The 12,987-nt window shown below is 36.0% G+C and overlaps 1 protein-coding gene across 26 annotated transcripts in view; it reads left to right on the top strand.

The window, feature by feature from the left end:
- The window catches only part of siz (Brefeldin-resistant Arf-GEF family protein schizo), a 223,471-nt gene that overhangs the window by 169,433 nt on the left and 41,051 nt on the right, over window positions 1-12,987 (top strand). For 9 of the 26 annotated variants that reach the window (XM_089739473.1, XM_089739475.1, XM_089739474.1 and 6 more), the window contains exon 2: window positions 2,239-2,681. The exons of 6 other annotated variants lie outside the window; for them this stretch is intronic. In XM_089739473.1, coding sequence (XP_089595599.1) covers window positions 2,599-2,681 — 83 coding nt within the window. In that variant the 5' untranslated portion in view covers window positions 2,239-2,598. The remainder of the gene's footprint in view (window positions 1-2,238; window positions 2,682-12,987) is intronic. 11 more of the 26 variants (XM_089739479.1, XM_089739478.1, XM_089739493.1 and 8 more) reach the window with 2 other exon arrangements.

Here is a 12,987-nt window from a genome sequence, read left to right as displayed (position 1 = left end):
TATCTCAAGCAGCAGTGCTCCTCGTACAAAGAATACAACAGCTTTACTTCACAGAAACAGAAAGTTAATAGACAAGAAATACACTGAAATTCATGGTTTACATAAAAGTGACAAAATGTAAGCTTAAAAATATAAAAATTAACAATAAAATAATATTGAAATGAATGTATTAATGTACCCTCTGTGTGTAATGAGTCTGCGCATGAGTGAGTGTAAGAGGGTGTGTGTGAATTATTGAATATCATTACTGATAACTTTTTTATTTTTTCACGAATTACATTTAAAATTACAAATTCAGTAGATATCCTTGGTTACAGTTAAGCAACAATAGTCCGGCCCACACATAAAATTATTTTGGCTTTCAATGTTTGAATAAAGAAACTATTTCTGGTCCTTACGTCATCGTTGCTTAAATACCGTATTTTATTAAAGTTTATATGTGAAGCGTAAAAGAAAAAAAAACGTGTGGCACTCGGGAACTGCCGCGGTAAAGCTATTGTATAGCATTTTTTATCAACTTATGCAATTATAATTAGACAATGATAATTTAATATTAAAGCAATAATAAAACAAGACCACGCTATATTAAACATTAATAAAAGCAAAACATTAACTGTCCCCTTCACACTCATAAGCTAGTCGCTAGCTTGTGGTCGTCGTGGCCTAACGGATAAGACGTCCGGTGCATTCGTGTTGAAGCGATGCACCGGTGTTCGAATCCCGCAGGAGGGTACCAATTTTTCTAATGAAATACGTACTCAACAAATGTTCACGATTGACTTCCACGGTGAAGGAATAACATCGTGTAATAAAAATGAAACCCGCAAAATTATAATTTGCGTAATTACTGGTGGTAGGACCTCTTGTGAGTCCGCACGGGTAGGTACCACCGCCCCGCCTATTTCTGCCGTGAAGCAGTAATGCGTTTCGGTTTGAAGGGTGGGGCAGCCGTTGTGACTATACTGAGACCTTAGAACTTATATCTCAAGGTGTGTGGCGTATTTACGTTGTAGATGTCTATGGGCTCCAGTAACCACTTAGCATCGGGTGGGCTGTGAGCTCGTCCACACAGCTAAGCAATAAAAAAAAAAAAAAAAAAAAAAAAAGCTAGACCGCGCGAGAGAGAGGTGGGCAGACTTTTCATGATGCGCATGCAGTGACGTCACGCCACGCGCTTATTCACAAACACTACACAAGCGCAACGTGTGAATGTGTTGAACGCGAGCTACATGGTAGGCGGAGTGAGGGGTGTTAGGTTTTTTTCGTTACGGAATTTCATGATTCGGTCGCCGCGCTCAAGGCCCGCAATAAAATCTATGCAATAGCTTAAAAACAATTAATTGTTACTGTAGAATTGCGGAAATTTACCACTGACCACTCGAGGAACAAGAGTGATCTTGTCGAGTTACGAAATGAACCCAAAAAACCTTATACCGTTACTAAAACAAAAGCTAAAGCCTTTAAATAATGCACATCGCAAACGTATGTAGATACGCATTCGACATACGACACGGGGACACAATGTGTGTCAATATGAGTAAGTTGGTCAGTATATCACGTCGACCGTGAATATCGTATGGACATGTGATCCGTTACTGATCAAGTATCATCGACAAGTCTTCGTAACGTGAGCTGCTAAGAGTTTGGACTATTCTTGAGAGCACGTTTCCTTATATGCTACTATATTGGTCCATCTATATGCGATTGGTAAAAGGACATTGCTCATTTTTAGATGTACGCGAAGTTTGGATTAAAATTTTGACTATACATATAAATAAAATTGGAGTGTCTGTTTGTAATATTGAAATAACTGCTTTTTACTACATGCATATGAATATACGGTACATACACCAAAATAACATTTTTTACAATTTTTGTCTGTCTGTCGGTCTGTCTGTTCCGGATAATCTCTAGAACGGCTGGACCGATTTTGACGAGACTTTACTTATAGGTAGCTGATTATATAAGGAGTAACTTTTTTATACTAGCTTCGCCCCGCGGCGTCTCCCGCCGTACGACAATAACCATGGGTAGTATCGCGGGACTCCACTACATACACTATATTTAAATCCGTCACACTACGTATTTTTGCACAAATTTAACCTTTTTAAATATAAAGTATCAAATTTGTCCGGATTGTAGATTTCGTCTCATTTTATTTGTCACGTCATATTGCGTCATGAAGTCGTGTCGTTATGCATAATATTAAGATGTTCAACAACTTTTCTCCTCATTCAGTACAAAATTTGCAGTTATATATAGTAAATCATATAAAGCGACAGAGTACTTTCAATATTTGTTGAAAGTTCAGTGACTATAATTCTGAAAGTAAGAAAAGATTTTATTCCTTATAAACCCTACAGTTCATGGTGCAATCAACAAGTGTCAGTGGTTCAGTGTTAATTTGGAGACAATTATTTTAATAAACCAGTTCAGGAAATTTGACGAATATATTAAACGTAATGGAATGAACAAGAAGAGAAGTAGAATTTCTGATATTCTTTGGTGAAAGGCCCATTGTCCAAAGTGGCGAAGTCCGAGTCTCGTGTACAGTTAGTGGCCGAAGGGGAAGGTGATGGGTGCTGTTCCTGCGCTGGTATGAGGATCGGTGACCTCGGAGGTGTGCTGCTCGAAGCCGCCAAGCTAACCAGATCTTGGTTTTGCCAAAAACCTGGCTACGGGTGAGTTGGTCCATTGTGCCCTAAGATTTCGGTGTGTTTCAATATTTACGAACTTATATCAGCTTATACAGTCATGTGGGCTAAAGTACAAATATATAAAAAAATATAAATACATTAAGCTATTGATATGTGATAAGATCCATTTTGTGGTAATTATCACTAATCAAAAATACCAAATTTATAATTAAAAAAGTTAATTGTTAGTCTAAGCGGAAATATGGTTCTGGTGATACTTATGAACTTTGGTGAAATCTAGCGAAGCCATTAAACTTTAAAACTCATTTAGCGATAAAGGAAAAGGCTGCGGAATCCAAACTTTGTCGACACGAAGAATGTTATTAGAATTGTGCTCGCTATCTCTTCCTTCAGTTTATTAAAGATTTCTCAGTTCGAAACTTAGTAAGAGCTGACTCTGTAACGAGATTGCAACGTCTCTGTACAAATATGTCTTTGAACGCAAGTTCCGAAGTCATTATAACTCGTTATTTAAGATTTTGAACTGTTATCTTAATGAATTGTCGGTAGTTTAATTTTTCTCGTACGGGAGTCTTAGCTATCTTAGCAGCAAAGTCAGCGACGTATGCGAATATGGTTTTTTTTTTTTGTTTGGTCAAGTTTCGGTAGGCAGCGGCTTGGCTCTGCCCCTGGCATTGCTGAAGTCCATGGGCGACGGTAACCACTCACCATCAGGTGGGCCGTATGCTGCTCGTCTGCCTACAAGGGCAATAATAATAAAAAAGTTTTTTGTTTGTTTTTTCAGACGTAGATCGATAATTGTAGCCTAACACACAATTTTTCATAATCATGCTTATAATTACGTATATGGCAATTTATTTAAAATATAATAAATTTTGATGCAAAACCGGCTTATCCATAGTTTCACCTATAGATAACAGATGGCTTTGTAAACATTGTATTTTTGCGCGTATTGTTTTTTTTTATTCTGAAATTTAAATTCATGAAAACTTAAACCTCTTTGCTCCATAATAATTATGGTGAGCTTAGGCCCCTTTTGCGGTGACGGCCTCAATTGTACTATATAAGACGTATTGAGAGAGACTAGGTTAAATTTTTATTTACATTCAGAGTAGACCCATAACTCAGCGGTAGTATCGACTAATTATGCTATGATGATTATATCACAGTATTACTAAATATCATAGTACTTATAAATTTTATACTTTTTTCCTGCACAAGTAAAAACTTAATTTCTCGTACAAATTGAACTAAATTGAGTATCGTCTAAAGAATACGAAAAACCCGTTTCAAGTGATAAACAATTTCCAGTTTCGTATTATCAAACGAATTAGTGTTTCAGTGCTGTTAAAATAAATAAATTAAAATATTAAATGAGTCATAGTGACAAAATTTAGTCAGTAGTTTTAGTTTTGACAGAATTTAGTGAGTATTTTGTCAAAATAAAATACGATTTTTGTTTTATATTATACTTTACTTATATACTTGTTACTGGTGGTAGGACCTCTTGTGAGTCCGCACGGGTAGGTACCACCACACCGCCTATTTCTGCCGTGAAGCAGTAATGCGTTTCGGTTTGAAGGGTGGGGCAGCCGTTGTAACTATGATGATGTAGATGTCTATGGGCTCCAGGAACCACTTAAAACCAGGTGGGCTGTGAACTCGTCCACCCATCTACGCAATAAAAAACATTTTTTTTTTAAGAAATTTCTTAGATTACATAGTTGAATTCCAAAAGTCATTGTTTTGAAATTTCAGTATGTAAGCGGATTATCAAATGACACTGATGTAGACCGACAAAAGAAATAACAACCCAACTTATTGCGCCTTCCTTAAATATGAACTCAAGAATGATGAATTCACGAGAAAAAAGGGCGGGTGTTGATCCTATACTAGTGCCGACTATACTTGATACTTTACGATGATTTAGATAACGTTTTAAGCGTCGTAATGATATACTGATTAGATGGTGGACAATCTAAAAGACAGTGAACCTGAATTTAATAATCAGCAGATAATTTTAATTGCAACGTATCACCATGACAATACTTAAAATGCCAAACGGCGTTTGTCGGTGTTTCCTTCTATCATGCGGTAACGAATCTACCTGGTTTTTTGACTAGACACAGTTCATACGCGAGAAAATCTGCGCCAATTTAAGAAGGCGGCACGACATGAGAACCCTCTTGTCGTGGCCGCTAGAAATTACATACCCGATCCTGTAGACCGAATGGTAAATAGTCGATGTCGCCCAAAACACGTCATTACGGATCCTCCCGATCCATTAACGGTGCTTTTAGGTACCACAAGCATCGGTCACCGTCCTCGTCGAACCCGTCGCTTGCGACGAAGGGCTCGACTAGCGAATTAACCAATACAACGCCCACTGAGTTTCTCGCCGGATCATCTCAGTGGGTCGCGTTTCCGATCCGGTGGTAGATTCTGCGAAGCACTGCTCTTGCTAGGGCTAGTGCTGGCAACGATCCGGTTTGAGCCCCGTGAGCTCACCTACACGTTAGGGCGAAGCTGAAATAGCCTCCCTATCAGCATAGGTAGGATTTAAAAGAAAAAAAGAGAAAATGGCTTATGTTACTTTATTATGCATTGTAATAGGGCTCGGCATATAAATGGGTTTTAATTAAAAATCAAAGTAAAATACTTTTAGAATCGACTGACATGTGTGATAAATAATTTTATTTCTAGTTCTTTCAAAATGAACTGATTTCGAAATGTTTGGTACGTACTGAGTATTCTGGATTCCGTTTAGGACATCTGACAACTCCAATATTTAGCTCGGACATTAATTAATTGATGTTCCAAGTTTTTGTGTATCGGGATGTTTGATAAGTTTATTAATATTCGGTTCCCTTGTTAGGTTAGATCGAGGTGAAGTTTTGAAACTTCCAGCAATGTCGACCATTTTCGAGATATCTCATTCTTTTGTATATTAATATCTTGGAGCAGCTGTATTAAATCCAGGAACGTTGGTCCGACCAACATGGAATGGGAACATTTGAATTATTATTTACATTTTTTTTTATCGGTAGTCGTCTTGATAACACCGTTCTGCCCGATTCTACCGCGAAGCATTAATGCGTTCAGGATTGTAAATTTTATTCATTTATTTATTTGGGAAGCCAACAGTACAATATAAACATAATTTGATATTTTAAAACATAGCTAAAACAATAACAAAACATGTTTCCACCATTAAAAACAGAAAGTGAAGAGACAAAATAAATTTAGAAATTTAAGATTACACAAAAAACAATAGCAACAAATACGCACATATTATTATGTACATCAACTTACACTATAAAACTAAGTAATAGGTACTCATCGGACTAAATCACGTTCCAAATATTCCAAAATAGCTTTTCTATATGCTACAAGTGACAAGCAAAAGATGTCAGCATTAGAGAACGTTTGAGGCTCAGCCATAATGTGGGTGGCTGCATTCATATGGTGATGTTTGTAGTTTCCGATAACAGCCTAACACTAGGCAAACCATGAACTGAAAAGTTTATGCAAAAAAAAAGCTTTCATCATAATTCACTTCGAGCAATGAACCGAGCAGTGAACTCCAGAGCTTATATAGATCCGCTCTGGGTCGGGGATACTGTAGTATGTCAATTCCTGGACACGTGCCAATGCGTGTTGTCGACGTGGCGGAATTCGTTATCGTTATTCATTCACTAGTAGCCGTGGTTCTAATTCAATTCAAATTCAAATTCAAAATCATTTATTTCAACTTGGATGTCATCAAAAACACACTTGTTGAATGTCAAAATGTAAAAGAAAATGTTAACTCTACCACCGGTTCCAAAAAAAAGCCACAGTCCTGAGAAGAACCGGCGAAACAAACTCAGCGGGCTTTTTTTTTTTTTTTGTATTTTCTCAACTATTTTCTTTTTTTTTTTAAACAAGAAAACATATTTACAGTATACAAAAAAACAAGTCAAAAAAATACAATTCAAATAAATAATAATAATAATGAAAAATGAAAAGGCCAGGAGCGAACGCCTCATTCCCACGTAGTGCCATCTAGTAAAAAATCCTTAACTTTATAATATGCCTTGTTGCACAAACGTTCCTTGACAGTTTTCTTAAATCTATGAACAGGTAGTAGTTGAACGTTTTGTGGGATCTTGTTGAAAATCTGTACACCCAGCCCCCTGAAAGAGTTGCTTATTTTCTTAATTCGAGTCGCCGGCAACGCAAGCCTATGTTTGTTCCTAGTGTTCACATTATGCAAATCGCAGACTCTGGGGAATTCTACAATGTTTTTACGCACGTACAATAAATTTTCAAAAATGTATTGGGACGCTAAAGTTAGAATTTTGATTTCCTTAAACTTGTCCCTCAAGGATTCCCTCGGGTGCATATTATAAATAGCACGAATAGCCCTCTTCTGCAGGATGAAAATCGTTTCGACATCGGCAGCATTGCCCCATAGCAAAATGCCATAGGACATAACACTATGAAAATAACTGAAATAAACTAGACGTGCCGTATCTTCATCAGTATACGTTCGTATTTTTTTTACCGCAAACGCTGCAGAACTAAGTCTATTCGCTAACTTGCATATGTGAGGACCCCACTGCAGCCTGGAATCAACTGTTATACCAAGAAAAACTGTCGAATCAACAAGCTCCAGTGTCTCTCCACTTACAATGATATTAGTGTCTACTTGTCTAACATTAGGTGTGGTAAATTTTATACATTTTGTTTTTTTGTTATTTAATAACAGATTATTAACACTAAACCAATGTACCACGCGCGAGATAGCATCATTCACATCGTCATAATCTTCCAATTGTCGTTTAATTTTAAACAATAAGGATGTATCATCAGCGAATAATACGACCTCGTGACGGGTTTCAATAAACTTTGGTAAATCATTGATATACACAAGAAATAAGAAGGGACCCAATATGGAACCCTGAGGAACACCCATATTAAGTAAGACACCGGAAGATCTCTTTCCTTTAACGTCTACCTTTTGGATTCTTCCGGATAAATAAGATTTAATAAGTTCTAATGAAACGCCCCTAATACCATAATGGTGTAATTTCCTCAACAATGTATTATGCTAAACACAATCAAAAGCTTTAGATAAGTCGCAGAATACCCCAAGGGCATTATGCGATTCCTCCCAAGCCTGAAAAATATTTTTAATAAGATCTACACCTGCATCAATAGTCGAACGGCCTCTAGTGAATCCATATTGTTTGTTATGAAGCAGGTTATTGGAATAGAAATGGTTCAAAAGCTGTTCCAAAATAATTTTTTCAAAAATTTTACTCAAAGTTGGTAGTACTGAAATGGGTCTAAAGTTAGTGGGGTCAAAAGTACTACCAGATTTAAACAGAGGTATTATTTTACTATATTTCATTAGATCAGGAAACACACCACTATCAATACAGTCATTAAATATTGTAGCAAGGTAAGGTGCGATTAAATCAATAATGGATTTTATAACCTTAATTGATATTCCCCATAAATCACCAGTTTTTTTAATATTAATGAGCTTGAAATTATCAATTATGTCCTTTATAGCAATATTTGTGAACTTAAAGTTAACACTGCATTTATCAACATGATCTTGCAGTAATGATTCGGCGACGGTAGGAGATGAAATTAAAGATTTTGTAGTAGAAGCTGGGATATCAGCAAAGTAGCGCTCAAAAGCACTGGCCACTTCTTGATGAGAAGTTATTATTTTATCATTGATTTTCAAAATTGATTCAGCATTGCTGTTTCTGACATTCCCAGTCTCCCTATTAATGATATTCCAAGTCATTTTAATTTTGTCAGGTGCATTTTTTATAAGATTGCCTAAGTGCAATGACTTGGCCAATGTACAGACTTTTTTAAACAGCTTGGAATATTTACAGACATACTCATGAAATGACTTATTATGATTATATGATTTTTCATGATAAAGGTCATATAATCTCTGCCTACTTTTGTGAATTCCAACAGTCGCCCATTCATTGAATGATCTTTTATTATGTAAGATCAGAGTTTTAGAAGTAAAGATGGCACTAAATTCATCATTAATGCAATTAAATAAATCCATGTAGTGAACATTAGGATCTTCACTATAACAAACATTCGCAATTTTTGCCAAAACTTTACCTCTAAACTTCTCCTTTTTTTTTAATTACTGTACCGGGATACAGGGTTCGGCTTAAGCGATCACGAATATTCATCTATTGCAACTTGACTACAGATATAGTGAGAAAAGATTTTCCTTCGTAATTTTTCGGAAAAATTTATCGTGCTCTCTCAAATAGCTTCAGTATCCATCTTGTTTTACTTACGAATGCTGTGAAAGGGGCTATTTACTAATTCGCAGTAAGATCTATGCAAACATGCCTTACCAAAGTGAATTAAAACTTCAAACAAATGATAAGACATAGTAAGATTGTAATTTAAGCATATAGATTAACGTGATGATTGTATATATGTAGTTTAAAGGTTGACAATAGTGACATAGGTTAGATTACAGTTCACACAGACACACACTCAGACACGTGATTTGGCTTAATGTACAAAGACACGTTTGCCTTCAAGGTCTGCGGACTATAAACCTGTTTGATTATTCGAATAAAAGTATAAAAACGTATAATTATTGTTTTTCTTTTTCGCTTCAACGTAAATTTACCAATTAATTATTCAAACTGAATTTCATATTTTGTTCAATCACTTCTTTTGGTCTTGGCTTGATAAAGTGATAGAGAACGTCTTTCTCAGATATTTGCCCTAGTTATTCAATATATTTTATTCAATATCAATATTCAATGAAAATTCAGTGTGGCTACGTCACTATTAAATGGAAGAAGTTATGATGCATTACCGTTATTAATGAATATAAGCCTCCATAGAATACAAGGCATTTGGTATTAAATTGGTGCTTTTAGATCCCTCCAGCTGCGGTCACCATCCTCGTTGAGCTCGTCGATTAAGGCGAAGACTTCGAGGAGCGAACTAAACCATAGACACAGCCTATTGAGTTTCTCGCCAGATCTTCTCAGTGGGTCGTGATCCCTATCCGGTGGTAGACTCTGGGAAGCACTGCTCTTGCTAGGGCTAGTGTTAGCAAATTCTCTCAGGTTGAGTCCGTGAGCTCACCTACACGTTAGGGCGAAGCTGAAATAGCCTCCATATCAGCATAGGTAGGATTTAAAAAAAAGAAGAGAAAATGGCTTATGTTACTTTATTATTCAATGTAACAGTGCTCTGCATATAAATGAGTTTTAATTAAAGATCAAAGTAAAATACTTTTAAAATCCACTGACATGTGTGATAAATAATTTTATTTCTAGTTCATTCAAAATGAACTGATTTCGAAATGTTTGGTACGTACTCAGTATTCTGGATTCCGTTTAGGACATCTGACAACTCTAATAGCTCGAATAGCCCCCTAAGCTACCAAACAGGTATGAAGAAAAAAGGTATTAAATACTATTCACTGAGAAATAGAAGTGATCATCACGCCCTAATCAAATACTCAGATATATCATATTTAAAATAGAAAGTAGAAAATGGAATGAATGCGAAATTACTATTCTCTGCAGAAAAGCTGATGTTGAAAGCGACTTTTTTTAAAAGCGCCGTAATCTAGGCCTCGCCACAGGCACGTATTGAAGTTCATATGAAATTTCAACTCAATTAAAACTAAACCCGAGAACCATAAATTCAAGTATAGCTTATATAATAATATTAAATGTAATATATACCACCACCCTGCCTATTTCTGCCGTGAAGCAGTAATGCGTTTCGGTTTGAAGGGTGATGCAGCCGTTGTAACTATACTGAAACCTTAGAACTTATATCTCAAGATGGCTGGCGCATTTACGTTGTAGATGTCTATGGGCTCTAGTTACCACTTAACACCAGATGGGTTGTGAGTTCGTCCACCCATTTAAGCAATAAAAAATTTAAAAAATAACCTCCTCCTTACGTCTATAGTCCACAATGCTGAGGGTCGTGGGGTCCTCTAACAACTTTCTCCTGGATTATCTTGCGCCATTCCTGCTTACCCTCGGCTGTGTGGATAGAAACGTGGACTGGAGTGTTGAATATATAGTGAAGTTATAATAAACATCTGTTTTGCCATAAGCCAATGAGAAGTCGGCCCACCTGGTTTTAATTGATCATCGTTGCTACTGGGTATCAGATAGCTAAAGACTCAGTCAAGCTTCTACCAACCGCCAAGGACTGTTCGCATTCCTCGTGCAAAGAACAACATGTTTAAGCGCTTAGGAAACATCGTGGAGGGGAATTTATTCTCATATGTGATAAATATAGCATATTGAATTGATATCTAAATATAATAATGCGTATTCTAAGTTTGTTTGTTTATCCGATTGAGTCGAAATATTGTACGATATTGTTGGTACGTAAGAAAAGACCCGCCGGCCGGCCACCAAACCGTTGGTCGGATCAGATAACTGCGCTCACTGGACTCTGTTGCGAACGCCCTGAGAGAAGCCGAAAACCGAAGGAAATGGAAGCTGTGGTACAACGAGCCACGAAGTGCTTTCAGGGACACGACCTTCAGCAATGAAGTATTCGACTAAGAAGAAGAAAAGAATTGTAGATAATACTAATCGTTTACTATTGTTGGCAATAGTCATGGCTTAACCACAATTTACTGGTATAAATTTAATTTATTAATACAAAATAAAGTCATTAAAATCATCGGTCTCTCTGTCTTCTTTACATGTAAATAAAATGTAAAGTTATATCGTCTTCTCGCATTAAAACTGTATAATCTTAAAACTTACTAATTTTACAGGAGAGCGTTTTAAAGGTTTAACATGTAATATATTTAATATTAATCATATTTGCAACATTCATTTTTTTTTTACCTGTTACATTATCTGTCTTTTAAAGTAAGATAAAATTTGGTCAAAACATAGGTTAACAAAATAAACTAAATTACGCTCTTTTGACAGTATTTATGAGAAAAATACTGGTGATACCAAATGTTTACGCATATCATTAACTCAATTTCGAATATTTTTGGAAATTGTACGCTTTTAATGCGAAAAGGCGATATATTAAGAATGTAAATGAATATAGTTTTTTTATTAGCGTTGCATTTACCATTGTTCTTTTTACAACCGTTGTAATAAAACATAATGGAATTCTGCAAAAAAAAGAGAAAAATAATCATTTAGGGCCCTAGCCCATGAACCCAGCTACATTTCTGGCTGACACAGCAATGCCCAGTCTAATAACCCACAATTTTTCGTTAAAAGTGGGTCACTTTTGCAACGGGCGGATGCATTCAGCCGTAATAATCAAGTAGGGGCGACTGAATACGCCCTCCCACAGTATACGAGTACACTCAGATTCATTTGTGGAAAAACGATATGTTCAATTCGATTTCAATTGTGTTACTTGTTACTTAATTATTGAATATAAAGTTTTTTTTTTTAAGTGATTTTATGACCTGGTAACTAAGACCTTTAAGTCATGTCTTATTTTAATTTATATTCTTATTTTTATGAAAAATTATAATATGGAGTGAAAAGAAATGAAAATGATTAATTTGAGACGTTATTCAACTGGGATGAAATTAAATGAAATGAGATGATATGGAATGAAATATAATCTTAGTAAAATGGTGGTCATTTACTAAGATTTTTTCAGTGGACTTTTTGGAGGATCCCGAGAAGTTGCGTCCAGCGGCTTTGTTTCATTTTCCCACATTTGTGCACTTTCACAGATATTAAACAGTTAATAAACCACCGTTATTACACATTTAAACTTGAAGAAACACTAAATAGACAAAATAAAACAAATCACACTACTTCACTCCTCGCGTTCCCGCCAAAAAGTCCTCTATAAAGTATTTTAGTTCGGTGTGTTGACAGAGAAGAGAAAGAAATTTACCCACACTCGATTTTAATGAGTATCTCCCTATGAGTATTTTAATGAGTATGAGAAGATATCGCAGTTTTAAAATAACATCGCAGCAAAATAGTGATCGAGCGCGTAATATTGATGTACAAGGCGCCGGACGGCCGGTGCGCGGCGGCACAGTATAAGAACAATGACAAAAAACAACCAAATCACTTCAAGATAGGCTTTGAAAATTATAGATTTTTGTGGATTTCTCCAGGATCTTATCATCAGGTCTTGATGATTACAGGACAATTCGGGAAGTCTACCCTTTCGACAAAAAACAGAAAAGAGAATTATCAGAATCGGTTCATACATTCTCGAGAAATCGGTGAACATACATAGATAAAAATGGTGGTCAAACTGATAGCTTCCTCTTTTGAAGTCGGTTAAAAAGCGTGATTTTGGTACC

This window comes from Bombyx mandarina, chromosome A1 (assembly GCF_030267445.1).
Source record: "Bombyx mandarina strain Sakado chromosome A1, ASM3026744v2".
Classification (NCBI taxonomy): domain Eukaryota; kingdom Metazoa; phylum Arthropoda; class Insecta; order Lepidoptera; family Bombycidae; genus Bombyx; species Bombyx mandarina.
The sequence above is the reverse complement of the archived record's forward strand: the minus strand, read 5'-3'. Positions and strand labels throughout refer to the sequence as shown.